The sequence below is a fragment of the Diorhabda carinulata genome, chromosome 12 (genome assembly GCF_026250575.1).
Source record: "Diorhabda carinulata isolate Delta chromosome 12, icDioCari1.1, whole genome shotgun sequence".
NCBI classification, from domain to species: Eukaryota; Metazoa; Arthropoda; class Insecta; order Coleoptera; family Chrysomelidae; genus Diorhabda; species Diorhabda carinulata.
The window spans coordinates 140,208-155,208 of record NC_079471.1 but is presented as its reverse complement, the minus strand read 5'-3'; the positions used below and the strand labels follow the sequence as shown (position 1 = coordinate 155,208).

The window sequence follows — 15,001 nt, the reverse complement described above, 5'->3', positions numbered from 1 at the left end:
TAAGAGACAGTTATAATTTGCCATGGAATCAAAATTTAACAAAGCAAACTGTAGTAGTTTGCCCAAAATTAACGCCGTTAGCTCGACAAATTTTTTATAATTAAAAACTATTTTTGTTCATCGCAAGTACGCAGAGTTAAAACTTATAAGTATTATATGAAGAACAAACAAAGTCATATTTAATTAGCAGTTACCAGGCGAATTTTTCCACTGTAGAATGAAAATACTTATTTTGAGGTTAGCGAATACAAAGTTTCAATAACTTTAATTTAATTAAGTCGTAACATTTTATATGTGGTATATTATAGTAGATTTTGCAAAATTGATTACTTTTACTATACATTTATGATCAGATACATCAATTTTTGTTTCATACTTACATCAAAATGATCTTCACAGAAATAATTAGTTGATAAAGTTAAAGCATCTTGTCTCCTTGCCATTTTTAACCACTTTCTTCGTATTTTTTGATTGTTTGGAACGTATATGAATAATTTGTCTAGCATTTTTATCACATTGGGGCACTATACAGTATTTATAAAACGAATAATTCATTATTTATTAAAAAACACAATTGACTGTCATAAACAATCACAACTGTTGTGACATAATTAAAGACGCCATGACAGTCTTGGCCTTTTTCGCGGTTAATTCTAATTCTGTTTGTGTATTTGGTAGCGAAAAATTATAATAGATAATTTCTTATCAAAATGAACTATACCTCTATAATTTTTTTTCGGATTTAATAATCTTGTCTAAAAAAATTGATCACTTATAAGTCTGATAATGTTAATTTACATTAAATAAAATGTTTATAAGAAATTGTATACATACGTTACGAGAAATCAAAAGTATTTCCATATCTGTAGTAAGTACCCGCCATGTCGTTTAGCTTTCTTTTTCCAATACAATATACCGCGTGAATCGGTAGTCGTTAATAGCCGATAGAGATTTAGAAAGGAGTTTCACTTTCTTTTTCGACGAGTAATTGCGAGTTTAGTAAATGTATTTAGCGAAAATCGGAATGTTTTGTTCCCGGGATAATTCTTTTGGAAAGAAAATTATAAAATAGTTAGAATCTTTTGTGTAACCTCATTACGACTACTAATTAATAATTCAGTGATATTCCACTAGTTTTTATGAAAATTTAACGATGTTATGACATTTATGTTTCTGTTTGCAACATGTTATAATCTTCGAGTTGAGAGTGCGGTAATATTGTGATTTGGAAGTTTTCATATGGATACAAGTACTGATATGGAACCCAAAAACGTCAAAAGGATGTTTTCCTGGCAAAATGTATCGTTCAGGTAAACCTATTCGATTATGTAAGAATTGAAATATTCATGTGTCGAACTTTACTTCGTGATTAAAATGACAAAGATTTTCGTTATCTGATTTTTGATTGAGTGATGAATTGATAAATATTGCTGATACTTATACATAACCTATAAACTGATACATATTTTGTTTTGTATAGGTATACATACACCTATAATTTTTTGTTAAATCGTATTTTTCTATGATATCTTTATTCCGTTGTACGTTTGGTTTGGATTAAGTGTGATCAACGATTCCTGCGACCTTGAACATAAGTATTTGCATCGTAAATGACAATTCGACAATGGTAATACTTCAAAATGAGGAAAGCACCAAGTTGTCAACCAAATTTATCTTTATCGAAAATCTGAGACATAAATAAACAAAAATTTCAGTAAACAATTTATCGTTGTAGGTTTATTATAGAATATGTACTTACAGAGTTTGAAGTTTCTCCGTTTATTAGTACGAGAGATTAATTAAATTTGACGTAGGTACATAACATCAAATCTAGTATTCGTAGTTGGCGTAGCTGTATATAATGTACGATAAAAAATTTCTCTTCGTATTCTAAGTAATTAGATGCTATAGAGGTAATTTGTCAAGGGCAGACAGGCGTTGGTATTTCGTCGAGTAAACTTGACATAATAATTATTTCTTCTACTAAAATATTTTGTACCCAAAATATTAAGCAACACTATTTTATAAGTTATGCGAAAACAAATAAATTTTCTTGACACGCCCATATTATCGGGAACCGCGTTTATATTTTCAGTAAACCGGTTAGTAAAATGTTTTCGAGAATTTACTTTTATTTCGTTATGTTATATATACCAAGTGAACAAAAAAAGTATTAACTTTTATTATTAATTCATTGGATCGTTTGTAAAAAATGAAAAGATTATGGGAAGCAAAAGTATGCGAAAACAAAATGTTTAGAGGAAAACTTCATTAAAACGTAGCCACTTCTTGTTAAAAGTCCTTAGAATACAATAATCGTATGAAAATTTAGTTTTTTTCTATCTCGTTGATTATAAACAATATTTAATTTGAAAGCTACAGGTTATGGTTATTTTCCAAATATAAATTATTATGAAGGAATATTTTTCGAAATGTTTTGTTTATTATTAAGTCTGATGGTAATTTAATGATCGGTAAAACAGGTTTGACAAGTCAGTCTAATCGCAATTAATCTATAATATTGAATCGTAAGGTTGATTAAAAAAAAATTGAAATTTGCAAATCACTGGTATATTTAAATATATGATTTTGTAGGAAATATTTGTCAAATTAAACACCGTGTCATCACAAACTTTGTACTATTTTTTTAATCCTTCAACATTCCATTACTTGTCAATAATTAATGATTTAGGCAACTTGTTTACCTAGAAACTATTATTAAACTGTTGAAAAACAGGTATTTAATAGATATTCAAGTACCAAATAACTAGTAAAAACATATTAAAAACAATAATTAAATACGTAATATAATACCTACCAAAATAAACAATAATATGTTTTAAACAACATTTCCATTTGAATTTTTTCCTATTTTTTGAGTTTGAGTTAAAATTGTTTGTTCATAGTTTATAATTGTGGCACTAAATTTTTCTAAAAAGGTTCGAAATTTCAACAATTGTAAGACGTGTCACCTCTAACTATCGAACACCCTTTTTTGACAGTTCGTGGGTATTTTAGGTAAACGAAAAGGTAGTCCAAGTATGTAACACAACTCGTGACGGATTCATTAAGATCATTACCTGGAATTTAGTACCTCATCCACTTTGTGTAAAGTTTAAACAAATCAAAAGTTAGGTTAGGTTACAATTAGGCCACGAGTTGTCTAATCTTCATGACAACCACGATCACATATTGAGACACAAAAGTCGAAATTTGATTGGGGATATTAATATTTCCTTCTGTACTGATATTAAATCTTCAGTTAGGGAATTTGAGAATTATTTTTTTGGTATATTATTTGTACCATAAAAGATTTACGATAAATGACATTTTAACAACCATAAAACCAGACAAATTTAAATAAAACGTTGAAAACACGCGTACCAACGATGACGTCAATAGCTTTGAATTTGATAAATTCTACGTAACAGAATCATTAGTCGTTTTAGCTAATTTAAATACACGAATATCTTAATTGAATTAGCAAACGTGTCTAATTGCAGCATTATTCGGCGTTAAAAGATTTTAAATATTGTTGGAAATACCATTATGAAACTTGATAATGTAAAAAAAAAGGTTATTGTCGAAAATCGGTGTCGATAATCGTTTTCGTAGTAAATAATCAGCCTGAAGGTGCCGAGAAAGTAAAATGGCTTCCTGATATAATCCGTATCTTACATAATTTAACCCACTTTGCATTCTATACTTTTGCACCGATACGACAATTCATTACTTGGAAAATAAAAACTACTAAAGGTCAATGAAAACTTAAATGAAGCAATCGTTTTAATAAATTTACATCTTCGGTAAGATTCTGCGGAGAATTGTTCAAATTGTTACAAGGATCTCTTTTTCGAAAAAAAAACTTTCGTTATCAAATACATATAATCCTGTTTGTAGGTTAAGTCCACTAAAAAATGTGGATATTAATTACCTTCAGAGGTAATAGAGAAAGTTTTATTTCGTTTTGTATTTCGATTATTGAATATTTCAATTTGAAACTTTGATTATTGCGACCGGACCTATTGATTTGCTTCAATAACATAATTGAAATCATCCTTGGGTAGAACCAGTTTTCGTATTATGTACGATAAACTGGTTCGTGATAATATATATCAGTAACAGGTACACTGTTTTTTTTTTTTTATTAAGAATTTGCATATACGAAAACTGACGTATTTATCCCGATGTTTGCTGGGGATTTGATTAAATTTAATTTAGTCAAAAATAAGTTGCGTGCAGTTAATTTGATCGAAAATTGGTTTTAATAAATTAAGTTTGTCAAAAATTGGCTTTTCCAAGTTGAATTTGATCGAAAAATCGCTTTTACAAGTGAATTTTCTACAAACTGGTTTTTCTATATTAATTTTGGAGAAAAAATGACTTCCCCGATTATTAAATTTATCGTTTTTTCTTTTCCAAGTTTAATTTTATAAAGAATTCGTTTTTACAAGTAAATTTTTCACGAACTGCAGTATTTTTTGAGTTCAAATTAGTCAAAAGTAACGTTCATATATAGATTCGTCAAAAAATTTAATTTACCACGCTCAATTCGGTTAAAAACGGTTATTCTGATTTTAATTCGGTGAAAAAATGGATTTTTCCTGGGATATTTCTACAAATAAGGATTTTTTTTATAGAAAACGGTTTTTCGTAAGTTTAATTCAGTGAAAAAATGACATTTCTGAGTATTAGTTGATAAAAAAATGAATTTTTATGATTGTTATTTGTAAAAAAAATGATTTCCTCAATTAAATTCATCAAATATTAGTTTTTCTAAAAAGAAAATTGGTCAAAAACGGTTTTCCTGAGAATCATTTTTCAAAATAATGGCATTTATAAATGAATTTTCTACAAACATTGATTTTTATATATTAATTTTGGTGAAAAAATTATTTCCTCGATTATTAAATTTATCGTTTTTTCTTTTCCAAGTTTAATTTTATAAAGAATTCGTTTTTAGAAGTAAATTTTTCTAAAACTTCGGTCTTTTTATGTTAAATTTGGTTAAAAAGATGTTTTTTTTGAGTTTAAATTAGTCAAAAAGTGACGTTTCTATATAGATTCGTCAAAAAATTTACTTTTCCACGCTCAGTTCGGTTAAAAACGGTTATTCTGATTTTAATTCGGTGAAAAAATGGATTTTTCCTGGGACATTTCTACAAATAAGGATTTTTTGATAAAAAACTGCTTTTCGTAAGTTTAATTTGGTGAAAAATAAGTTGCGTGCATTTAATTTGATCGAAAATTGGTTTTAATAAATTAAGTTTGTCAAAAATTGGATTTTCCAAGTTGAATTTGATCGAAAAATCGCTTTTGCAAGTTAATTTTCGACAAACTGGTTTTTCTATATTAATTTTGGTGAAAAAATTATTTCCTCGATTATTAAATTTATCGTTTTTTCTTTTCCAAGTTTAATTTTATAAAGAATTCGTTTTTAGAAGTAAATTTTTCTAAAACTTCGGTCTTTTTATGTTAAATTTGGTTAAAAAGATGTTTTTTTTGAGTTTAAATTAGTCAAAAAGTGACGTTTCTATATAGATTCGTCAAAAAATTTACTTTTCCACGCTCAGTTCGGTTAAAAACGGTTATTCTGATTTTAATTCGGTGAAAAAATGGATTTTTCCTGGGACATTTCTACAAATAAGGATTTTTTGATAAAAAACTGCTTTTCGTAAGTTTAATTTGGTGAAAAATAAGTTGCGTGCATTTAATTTGATCGAAAATTGGTTTTAATAAATTAAGTTTGTCAAAAATTGGATTTTCCAAGTTGAATTTGATCGAAAAATCGCTTTTGCAAGTTAATTTTCGACAAACTGGTTTTTCTATATTAATTTTGGTGAAAAAATTATTTCCTCGATTATTAAATTTATCGTTTTTTCTTTTCCAAGTTTAATTTTATAAAGAATTCGTTTTTACAAGTAAATTTTTCTAAAACTTCGGTCTTTTTATGTTAAATTTGGTTAAAAAGATGTTTTTTTTTGAGTTTAAATTAGTCAAAAAGTGACGTTTCTATATAGATTCGTCAAAAAATTTACTTTTCCACGCTCAATTCGGTTAAAAACGGTTATTCTGATTTTAATTCGGTGAAAAAATGGATTTTTCCTGGGACATTTCTACAAATAAGGATTTTTTGATAAAAAACTGCTTTTCGTAAGTTTAATTTGGTGAAAAATAAGTTGCGTGCATTTAATTTGATCGAAAATTGGTTTTAATAAATTAAGTTTGTCAAAAATTGGATTTTCCAAGTTGAATTTGATCGAAAAATCGCTTTTGCAAGTTAATTTTCGACAAACTGGTTTTTCTATATTAATTTTGGTGAAAAAATTATTTCCTCGATTATTAAATTTATCGTTTTTTCATTTCCAAGTTTAATTTTATAAAGAATTCGTTTTTAGAAGTAAATTTTTCTAAAACTTCGGTCTTTTTATGTTAAATTTGGTTAAAAAGATGTTTTTTTTGAGTTCAAATTAGTCAAAAAGTAACGTTCTTATATGGATTCGTCAAAATTTTTTTTTTCCACGCTCAATTCGGTTAAAAACGGTTATTCTGATTTTAATTCGGTGAAAAAATGGATTTTTCCTGGGATATTTCTACAAATAAGGAATTTTTTTATAGAAAACGGTTTTTCGTAAGTTTAATTCAGTGAAAAAATGACATTTCTGAGTATTAGTTGATAAAAAAATGAATTTTTATGATTGTTATTTGTAAAAAAAATGATTTCCTCAATTAAATTCATCAAATATTAGTTTTTCTAAAAAGAAAATTGGTCAAAAACGGTTTTCCTGAGAATCATTTTTCAAAATAATGGCATTTATAAATGAATTTTCTACAAACATTGATTTTTATATATTAATTTTGGTGAAAAAATTATTTCCTCGATTATTAAATTTATCGTTTTTTCTTTTCCAAGTTTAATTTTATAAAGAATTCGTTTTTAGAAGTAAATTTTTCTAAAACTTCGGTCTTTTTATGTTAAATTTGGTTAAAAAGATGTTTTTTTTGAGTTTAAATTAGTCAAAAAGTGACGTTTCTATATAGATTCGTCAAAAAATTTACTTTTCCACGCTCAGTTCGGTTAAAAACGGTTATTCTGATTTTAATTCGGTGAAAAAATGGATTTTTCCTGGGACATTTCTACAAATAAGGATTTTTTGATAAAAAACTGCTTTTCGTAAGTTTAATTTGGTAAAAAATAAGTTGCGTGCATTTAATTTGATCGAAAATTGGTTTTAATAAATTAAGTTTGTCAAAAATTGGATTTTCCAAGTTGAATTTGATCGAAAAATCGCTTTTGCAAGTTAATTTTCGACAAACTGGTTTTTCTATATTAATTTTGGTGAAAAAATTATTTCCTCGATTATTAAATTTATCGTTTTTTCATTTCCAAGTTTAATTTTATAAAGAATTCGTTTTTAGAAGTAAATTTTTCTAAAACTTCGGTCTTTTTATGTTAAATTTGGTTAAAAAGATGTTTTTTTTGAGTTCAAATTAGTCAAAAAGTAACGTTCTTATATGGATTCGTCAAAATTTTTTTTTTCCACGCTCAATTCGGTTAAAAACGGTTATTCTGATTTTAATTCGGTGAAAAAATGGATTTTTCCTGGGACATTTCTACAAATAAGGATTTTTTGATAAAAAACGACTTTTCGTAAGTTTAATTCAGTGAAAAAATGACATTCCTGAGTATTAGTTGATCAAAAAATGAATTTTTTTTATTGTTATTTGTAAAAAAAATGTTTTCCTCAACTAAATTCATCAAATATTAGTTTTTCTAAAATAAAATTGGTTCCTGAGAATCATTTTTCAAAATTTATAAATGAATTTAATACGAACATTGATTTTTCTATATTAAATTTGGTATTTTCGAAACTGGACGAACATTATTAGCAAATTTTCGAAATTATGGTTGAAATATCGAATCTAAATTATATATAATTATATAATTTGCTCTAACTATGATTATATTAAAGACAATACGTTTCGGTTAATTTTTTTCAGTTAAAATTGAATGTATTATTACTAATTTATTGCAATATTATACAACGCATTAGTTGACGTCCTATTGTAGAAGAAATAATTTTTTCGATAAATAATTATTGCAACAATCCGGAATAATTATAATAAATTGTGCTTTGTAACTAAACTAATATAATATTACTTACTTAATAACCTTTGTAGTAATAGAAAAAACGATATTGCGATATTAATCTGTTTGTGTTTCATTGAAGTATTTTCAATTAAAATTTTCGCAATTGCTTCAAACCCCCCGCGACTCGGTAAAAAAATCAATTCGCCAGACGCGGTAATCGAGAAATTTTCGAAAACTAACAAAATACAAAGGACAATTTGAAATTTCTGTATTCAAAATTCATAATTTGAATGTGAAAAAGATCGTAAATACACACATACACAATACGTGTAATCGCATTATTATCACAATTGACATCTATTAATTTTAATATTTGTGATTTGTATGAATACGCGAGGACACTTTTGTATATCATCCACATCAATGCCGACATCGACGACATAATATGACGAGGTTGAACTTACCAAACCATATTGCCAAATGGAAAAAAAAAATTACGTGACATTTATTTTTAATGTCGATACTACACTTGGTCCAAACAAATAAAAACATGAGGTGACTAACTATTGGATATACGTATAAATATATACTGTGTGACTAAATTAAATTGTAACCGATTCTACTTCGAATAATGTTATTTTTTGGAGATACGAGACGTTATATTGAACAATAATGGAAGTAAACGTTGAACGGTAGCTGCAATGTATCTAATCGCTAATAGAAGATATCCAAGGAGTCTTCAACAATTTTATGACGTTACAAATAACAATTAACATCCCCTATGGAAGGTTCCAACTTGGCGAGATTTGATAACGAATTTTTCGAATTAATATATTGCTTCGTTTTAATTTTTTGGCATCCTATAATTTGTGGAACGCTCCTTATTTAGTTGTCTAAACCTCGCGGTAATTTTCAGAAACTGTAAAATATTAATGATCCCGCGTACAGACTACGATTTGCACTGAGATTGTTTTTGGCCACGTGCAACATTTATTAAACATTCGACTTGTTTAAACTTCGAGCTCTAAATTGAAATTTAAGCAGTGGTTTTTGGACTCACACCCACGTTTAGTACTCAGGACATAACGGGTTGAAATTCGCTTCTTTAGTACTATCGAAAATCTCTTGAATTGTGAAAATTAAACGTTTATTAACTTCGGAAATAAATTGGATTTACTAGTATGAGTTACTGACAAGAATTCCATCTCGTTTTTTGTTACCAGGGGGACAGGGGACAAGCAAATAGATATCGAGACTTTCCTGAAGTTACAAAATATATAATTATGTCATTTTTATCGATATATATATATATATATATATATATATATATATATATATATATATATATATATATATTAAGGGCTTGACAATTTTCATTTGCGATTAATATGACGAATGATAATATTTATGAATACATTTACTAGGATTATATGCGGATTAGTTGAATCCGCATACATTATTTGAGTTATGCAATATCCTAGTCATTTTTATTTTTTTAATGTCACCGATCAGTGCCATATGTCGCTTTAATTTAAATTAAGTTTGGAGAATATTACAAGGTAAGCTAAATTAGATTTCGGGAATACGTTATTAATTTATCAACAAACGAAAATTTTCGTAAATCGTTAAAAAAAAAATCGATTTCAGTTTTTATATATGAGTCGTAAAATATATGAAACGATTACGAATATATAAAATTTTGTTTTTTAATATTGTAATAAATCGTTCGTCGTCGTTAATGTACCTGAATTTTGTTTTTTACATCGAGTATTAATTGACGAATAATTACGGAAAATCTATTAATATACACTCAAAATATTATATACAAACTTAAACATTAAATTAGTATAAATTACAATGTGTATATATTTATAGTACAAGGTTGATATTAAGTTCCATTAGGAAATATTCTCATTAATAACGCAATTACAATTATTAACGAATTGAAAAATAATGCGGATTATACTTGACTCATAGTAGATTTAATTGAATTGTATCGACTATTATAGAACAAATTGATTTATAACCACGACGAAAACTAGCCTCAAACAAGGAATTTAAATCATAAAAAATGTTTAAAAATCTTTTTTTATAATGATATTTTCGAGTGACGTGTCTCAGCGATACCAAAAGATTATATCGAATAAATTTTTATTAATATTTGTTTTGTTGTAAAAGTTGTTTGTTATTTATTGAAAATTCTCATGAATCCTAATCGAACGTTCAACATCTTCTTATATTAAACTAAAAGTGAAAGTGAAAACTACAAATTATTTGTGGTTATGTAAGAACTAAAGTCATCTTTTGATGTTTTGAAAAACAAAGGCCGCGTCGCAAACAATAAAATAGATGATACAAATGTTGTTAAAAGTCGTTTCCAGTAGTCACAATCCAAAACCAGAACGCGAAAGAAAAATATTACTACATATAGACATTTTAAACAAGAAACGTGTCAAACTTGTGACGCTTTCAAATAAAAATCCAACCCTCAGACGATGAGGTAATTAAAAAGGCAAAAATCGAAAAGGAAACTCACTTGGAAGAGGCCGAACGGGCTCGCAGCTTTTTGGATGTCATGAATTCGATAAAAATATAAGCCACGCGTTTTTTTGGCCAGAAACTGAAGGATCTCGTGGGTCTCTAGAAATTTCATCTTGTCTAATAAACTACATAGAAACTTGGGCTAAACAGAAATATTGAAACATTGAAAATTGTTCAAAGCACGGAAATCAAAGCTGAATCGATCGACACGAAATTTTTGGTAAGTGGACACAGCTATTTCCTTTTAATCCGAATGCCTCACCAAGATTTTTTGTCGGCAGAACCTTTAGAACAGTCTATCATTAAAAGAAAAGAAACCGTCACTGGGCTTCCAGTAAATCGTCTTAATTGGATAAAGTTAGAAAGGTTCAAACCTTATCGCGTACAATTTAAATGTAGATACAGAATTTCAAGCCACTAATATAAGAAAATCTAGTTGGTAGACCGCAAAGTTTGAAAAATATAGATCGGCCTTTATTATATCCTAAAGATGACAAATTCCTTCCGTTAAACACGATTACAATAAGAATTTGTCGACAAATGACGAATCCTCGGATAAAGCTGATGAAGAAGACATTATTTATAATATTGCTGAATAAACCACAAAAATTATATTATAACCGAATTACCAACATTCATTTTTATGGAAAAACTGTGATAAAAATGTATAATAACCAACTTTTTCTCTAATAAAATCTATTTTTATTCAAAACTGATGATTGTTTGTTGGCAATCGCGTTTCTAAAATTTTCGTTTTGTGGAATTAATCGATGAGCGGTTCAATCGACCGTCAAAACAGTCCTTATTTAAATAAGAAGCTTTTGAGTTCAATATTTTAACAAATTGTTTGATAATTATATTCTCGTCCTTGCTACAGACTGATTTTTAACATAAATCATTCAAAAATACGCAATATTGTTATACTATATTTTTTTAAACATAAATAAAACTATTTAATACAAAATCAAAGTGAATTTATTGAAAAAAATTCATACAAACTGTGAATATTAACGTTCAGTTAGTTAGCAATATCGAGTTAGTTATAAATCAAAAAATTTGTTAAATTTATAATGAATATCGACCAAAACTATTCCTCCCAATCTTATTTTCTTTCAAACTAATCATATTCCAGCTACTAGTATTCCGATTAATTGGATTGCGTGTACGTACAAATATTAATAATCATTATTTTGTCAAATTTCCTGCTGTACACGTAACCGAATATTAGATTCGGTAGGAACTATAAAGATTGGTGAAAATTATACGCGTTTCAATAAAAAGTTTACGTTAACAGAATTTTGAAAAAATTCAAGATAATTTGCCGCCGTCATCAAATGTAATAACAACTTGAATCATTTTGGAGTATTTCCTTAACTTGGTATTCACTTAATACATAGTTATTATTAAGACATAAATTCGTTGTTTTAACACATTATTTGACAAAAATCGTTTATGAAAAGATCGTAATACCATAGATCTTTCAATTTTGAAAGTTTTTCGTCGAGTTTTTTTCAATTCGTTCGAAACTTTACGTATTTTTCCTCCTTTATTTTTTATTTTTTTTTGTTTAATTTCTTTATGGTGGGCCAACACGATACAGACCTCCATAAAATTCCATAAAATTTTGTCTTTGCGAACTAGGCAGTACTGAAAAATGTCGGTGCGATCCAAAAGTCGAAGTATGCATATGGAAGTCTGCGTTTTTATCGTAGTTAAAACATTTAAATTGTATCTTCGAAATGTTTGGGTTAAATTTTTTACTCCGACTTCATCTGTACGACCAAAAATCTGTATCGTGTGGACCCACCATTAAGCCGCGTCTCCACCGGACGCCAAACATTTGTCGAAGATTTCGACAAACTTTTTTGTTTGACAAACAACGTTCGCCGGTGTTTTTGGTGTGGAAGCTATCCCAACAAACATTTCACGTATGGAAGGTGAAGAAGCCGCCATTTTCGTTTATCTAGAATGTTCCCGTCCCAGATCGAATATTGTTTGTCAGTGACTTTCCCTACAACGTGTTCGGCTTGTTTTAGTGTCATTTTCCGGCGTCATTTTTGGATATAAACATTATTATTTGTATTTTTTTATTGAAAATATTCAGTGGAAAAGTGTGTGTGTGTGTGTGTGTGTGAATGTTCGTTAAAACTGCACTTTAATCAACGTGTTTGACAAACATTATTCGTTCAATGGAGACGCACCTTTACGGAAATGTTATATGTTTTCGAAAATCTTCAAACGTCTTCCGTGACAAAAACGTTTTATTGAAATTTGTCTTTCCTATCACATTTTTGTCGTCTCTCCAACTTTTTCGTTGAGATATTTACCAGATCCTCGGTCAGGGCCGGATTAAGCTGGAGACTTGCGGGGGCTAAAGCCCCAGATCCAAGAGGGCCCCATCATTTGGAAATAATTCTGTATTTTTTGATGCGTTGAAACCACAAATCTAACTTTTTTCGGGTTTCCGAATTCCGTAAGGGGGCTCCGTCATTATTTTAGCCCCGGGCCTTAAGAATCTTAAGGTTCAATGTAAACGTAGAAAAATTATTTTTTGTACGAATTTCTTTTAGTTTTTATATCGAATAATTGATACACCTTTACTATTTTGTTACAAAAATGATTATTTAACAAAAAATTACCCCATAGGGTGCGTTTTCAAATTAACACCCCGTATTTTATTTTATTTTACACATTTTTTGAAACTTTTCTATTATTTCGTTTTAATAATTGATTATAAATCAATGCCGAAGTATGATTTTTAATAATTTACATCAGAATGACATTCGTTTCATGTATTATATACAGTAACGATAAATTTTCTCAACGAAGGTATTTAAATGTTTAAATTATTGCATTTGGATTTTGTTCGATACTTTTACGTGTCGTGCATCTTTATATTTTACGAGCAGTTGAACCTTCTGCAGATGACACAAGTAATCGTTAATCGAGAAATAATTGTTGAAGGTTACCACAATGGATTCGAAAAAAAATTTCTACGTCTTAAGAATCAACGATATTAAAAAAATTGGTTTTATTCAAAGCCATACAACAAAACGTTTTGTTTTTTACCAATTTGATCAAAATCAATCCAAAGATATCGAATTTTTCTGATTTTTATTCAATAATATGAGGTTTTCATCCGTGTAGAGCAAGTTTTTTAAAAAAATCAAACAAATTTCAGTCAGAAAATGCAATAAATTTACGTTATAAAGTTATAGGTGTAATAAAAACATTGAGCTTGATGATCACAAGGTTATCGTTGTCGTTAACGTAGCGTGTGCTGTTATAATACAGTTTCCATTTATTAATTATGTATAAATAAGACATTTTTTTAATATATTCACGAAAGACGATCTATATACCGTTTATCAGATTAATGACAGTTTGAGCTTATTTTAAAATAAACGAGAGGATCGTATTTACTTTGTATCGTATTTTCAGTGTTTATTTTATACTTACGACGTCACGCGATACGGCGGTCTTACTGAAATGTTTAAACTACCTATAAAATTTTTGATTTTCCATATAATTTTTTTAGTCTATAAATATTGATCACATTAAATTTGTATATAAACTATTTTTTTTTTTCAAACCATGCAAGTATTCTATTCAATTTTTGACGAATCATTCAATTTCCTCCTTTAATCTGGGTCAATTATTGACTATTTGATCCTGTTTCGGAATAGTTTATTTTTATATTGTGAGAAAATCTTTCCAATTAAAAATTTGAAAAGTTTTAGGTTGAATAAATCGGTGAAAATTGGTTTTATTCAAAGCCATACAACAAACGTTATGTTTTTTACCAATTTGATCAAAATCAATCCAAAGATATCGAATTTTTCTGATTTTTATTCAATAATATGAGGTTTTCATCAGTGTAGAGCGTATTTTGTGAAAAAATTAAACAAATTTTAATCAGAAAATGCAATAAATTAACGTTATGAAGTTATAGGTTTAATAAAAACATTGAGCTTGATGAACACGAGGTTATCGTTATCGTTAACGTAGCGTGTGCTGTTATAATACAGTTTCCATTTATTAATTATGTATAAATAAGACATTTTTCAATATATATCTAAGCATAAAGTGAATAATTACATCTCCATACATCTACAACATTTTCTTGTAGTATAATCGAATCTAATCATCACAAAAAAAAAACTATAACAGGTATTTTATTCATGGTATTTTTACGAGAGAATCGTATTTACCATGTATCGTATTTTCAGTGTTTATTTTATACCTTACGACGTCACGCGATACGGCGGTTTTACTGAAATGTTTAAACTACCTACAAAATTTTTGATTTTCCAAATAATTTTTTTTTGATTGATCATGCAAGTATTCTATTCAATTTTTGACGAATCA

The 15,001-nt window shown here is 27.8% G+C and overlaps 1 protein-coding gene across 1 annotated transcript in view; it reads left to right on the top strand.

The window, feature by feature from the left end:
* The first annotated feature begins 806 nt into the window (after positions 1 to 806).
* LOC130900009 (ABC transporter G family member 23) overlaps positions 807 to 15,001 on the top strand; it is a 33,094-nt gene continuing 18,899 nt past the window's right edge. Inside the window, exon 1 of the mRNA XM_057810303.1 lies at positions 807 to 1,310. Coding sequence (XP_057666286.1) covers positions 1,240 to 1,310 — 71 coding nt within the window. The 5' untranslated portion in view covers positions 807 to 1,239. The remainder of the gene's footprint in view (positions 1,311 to 15,001) is intronic.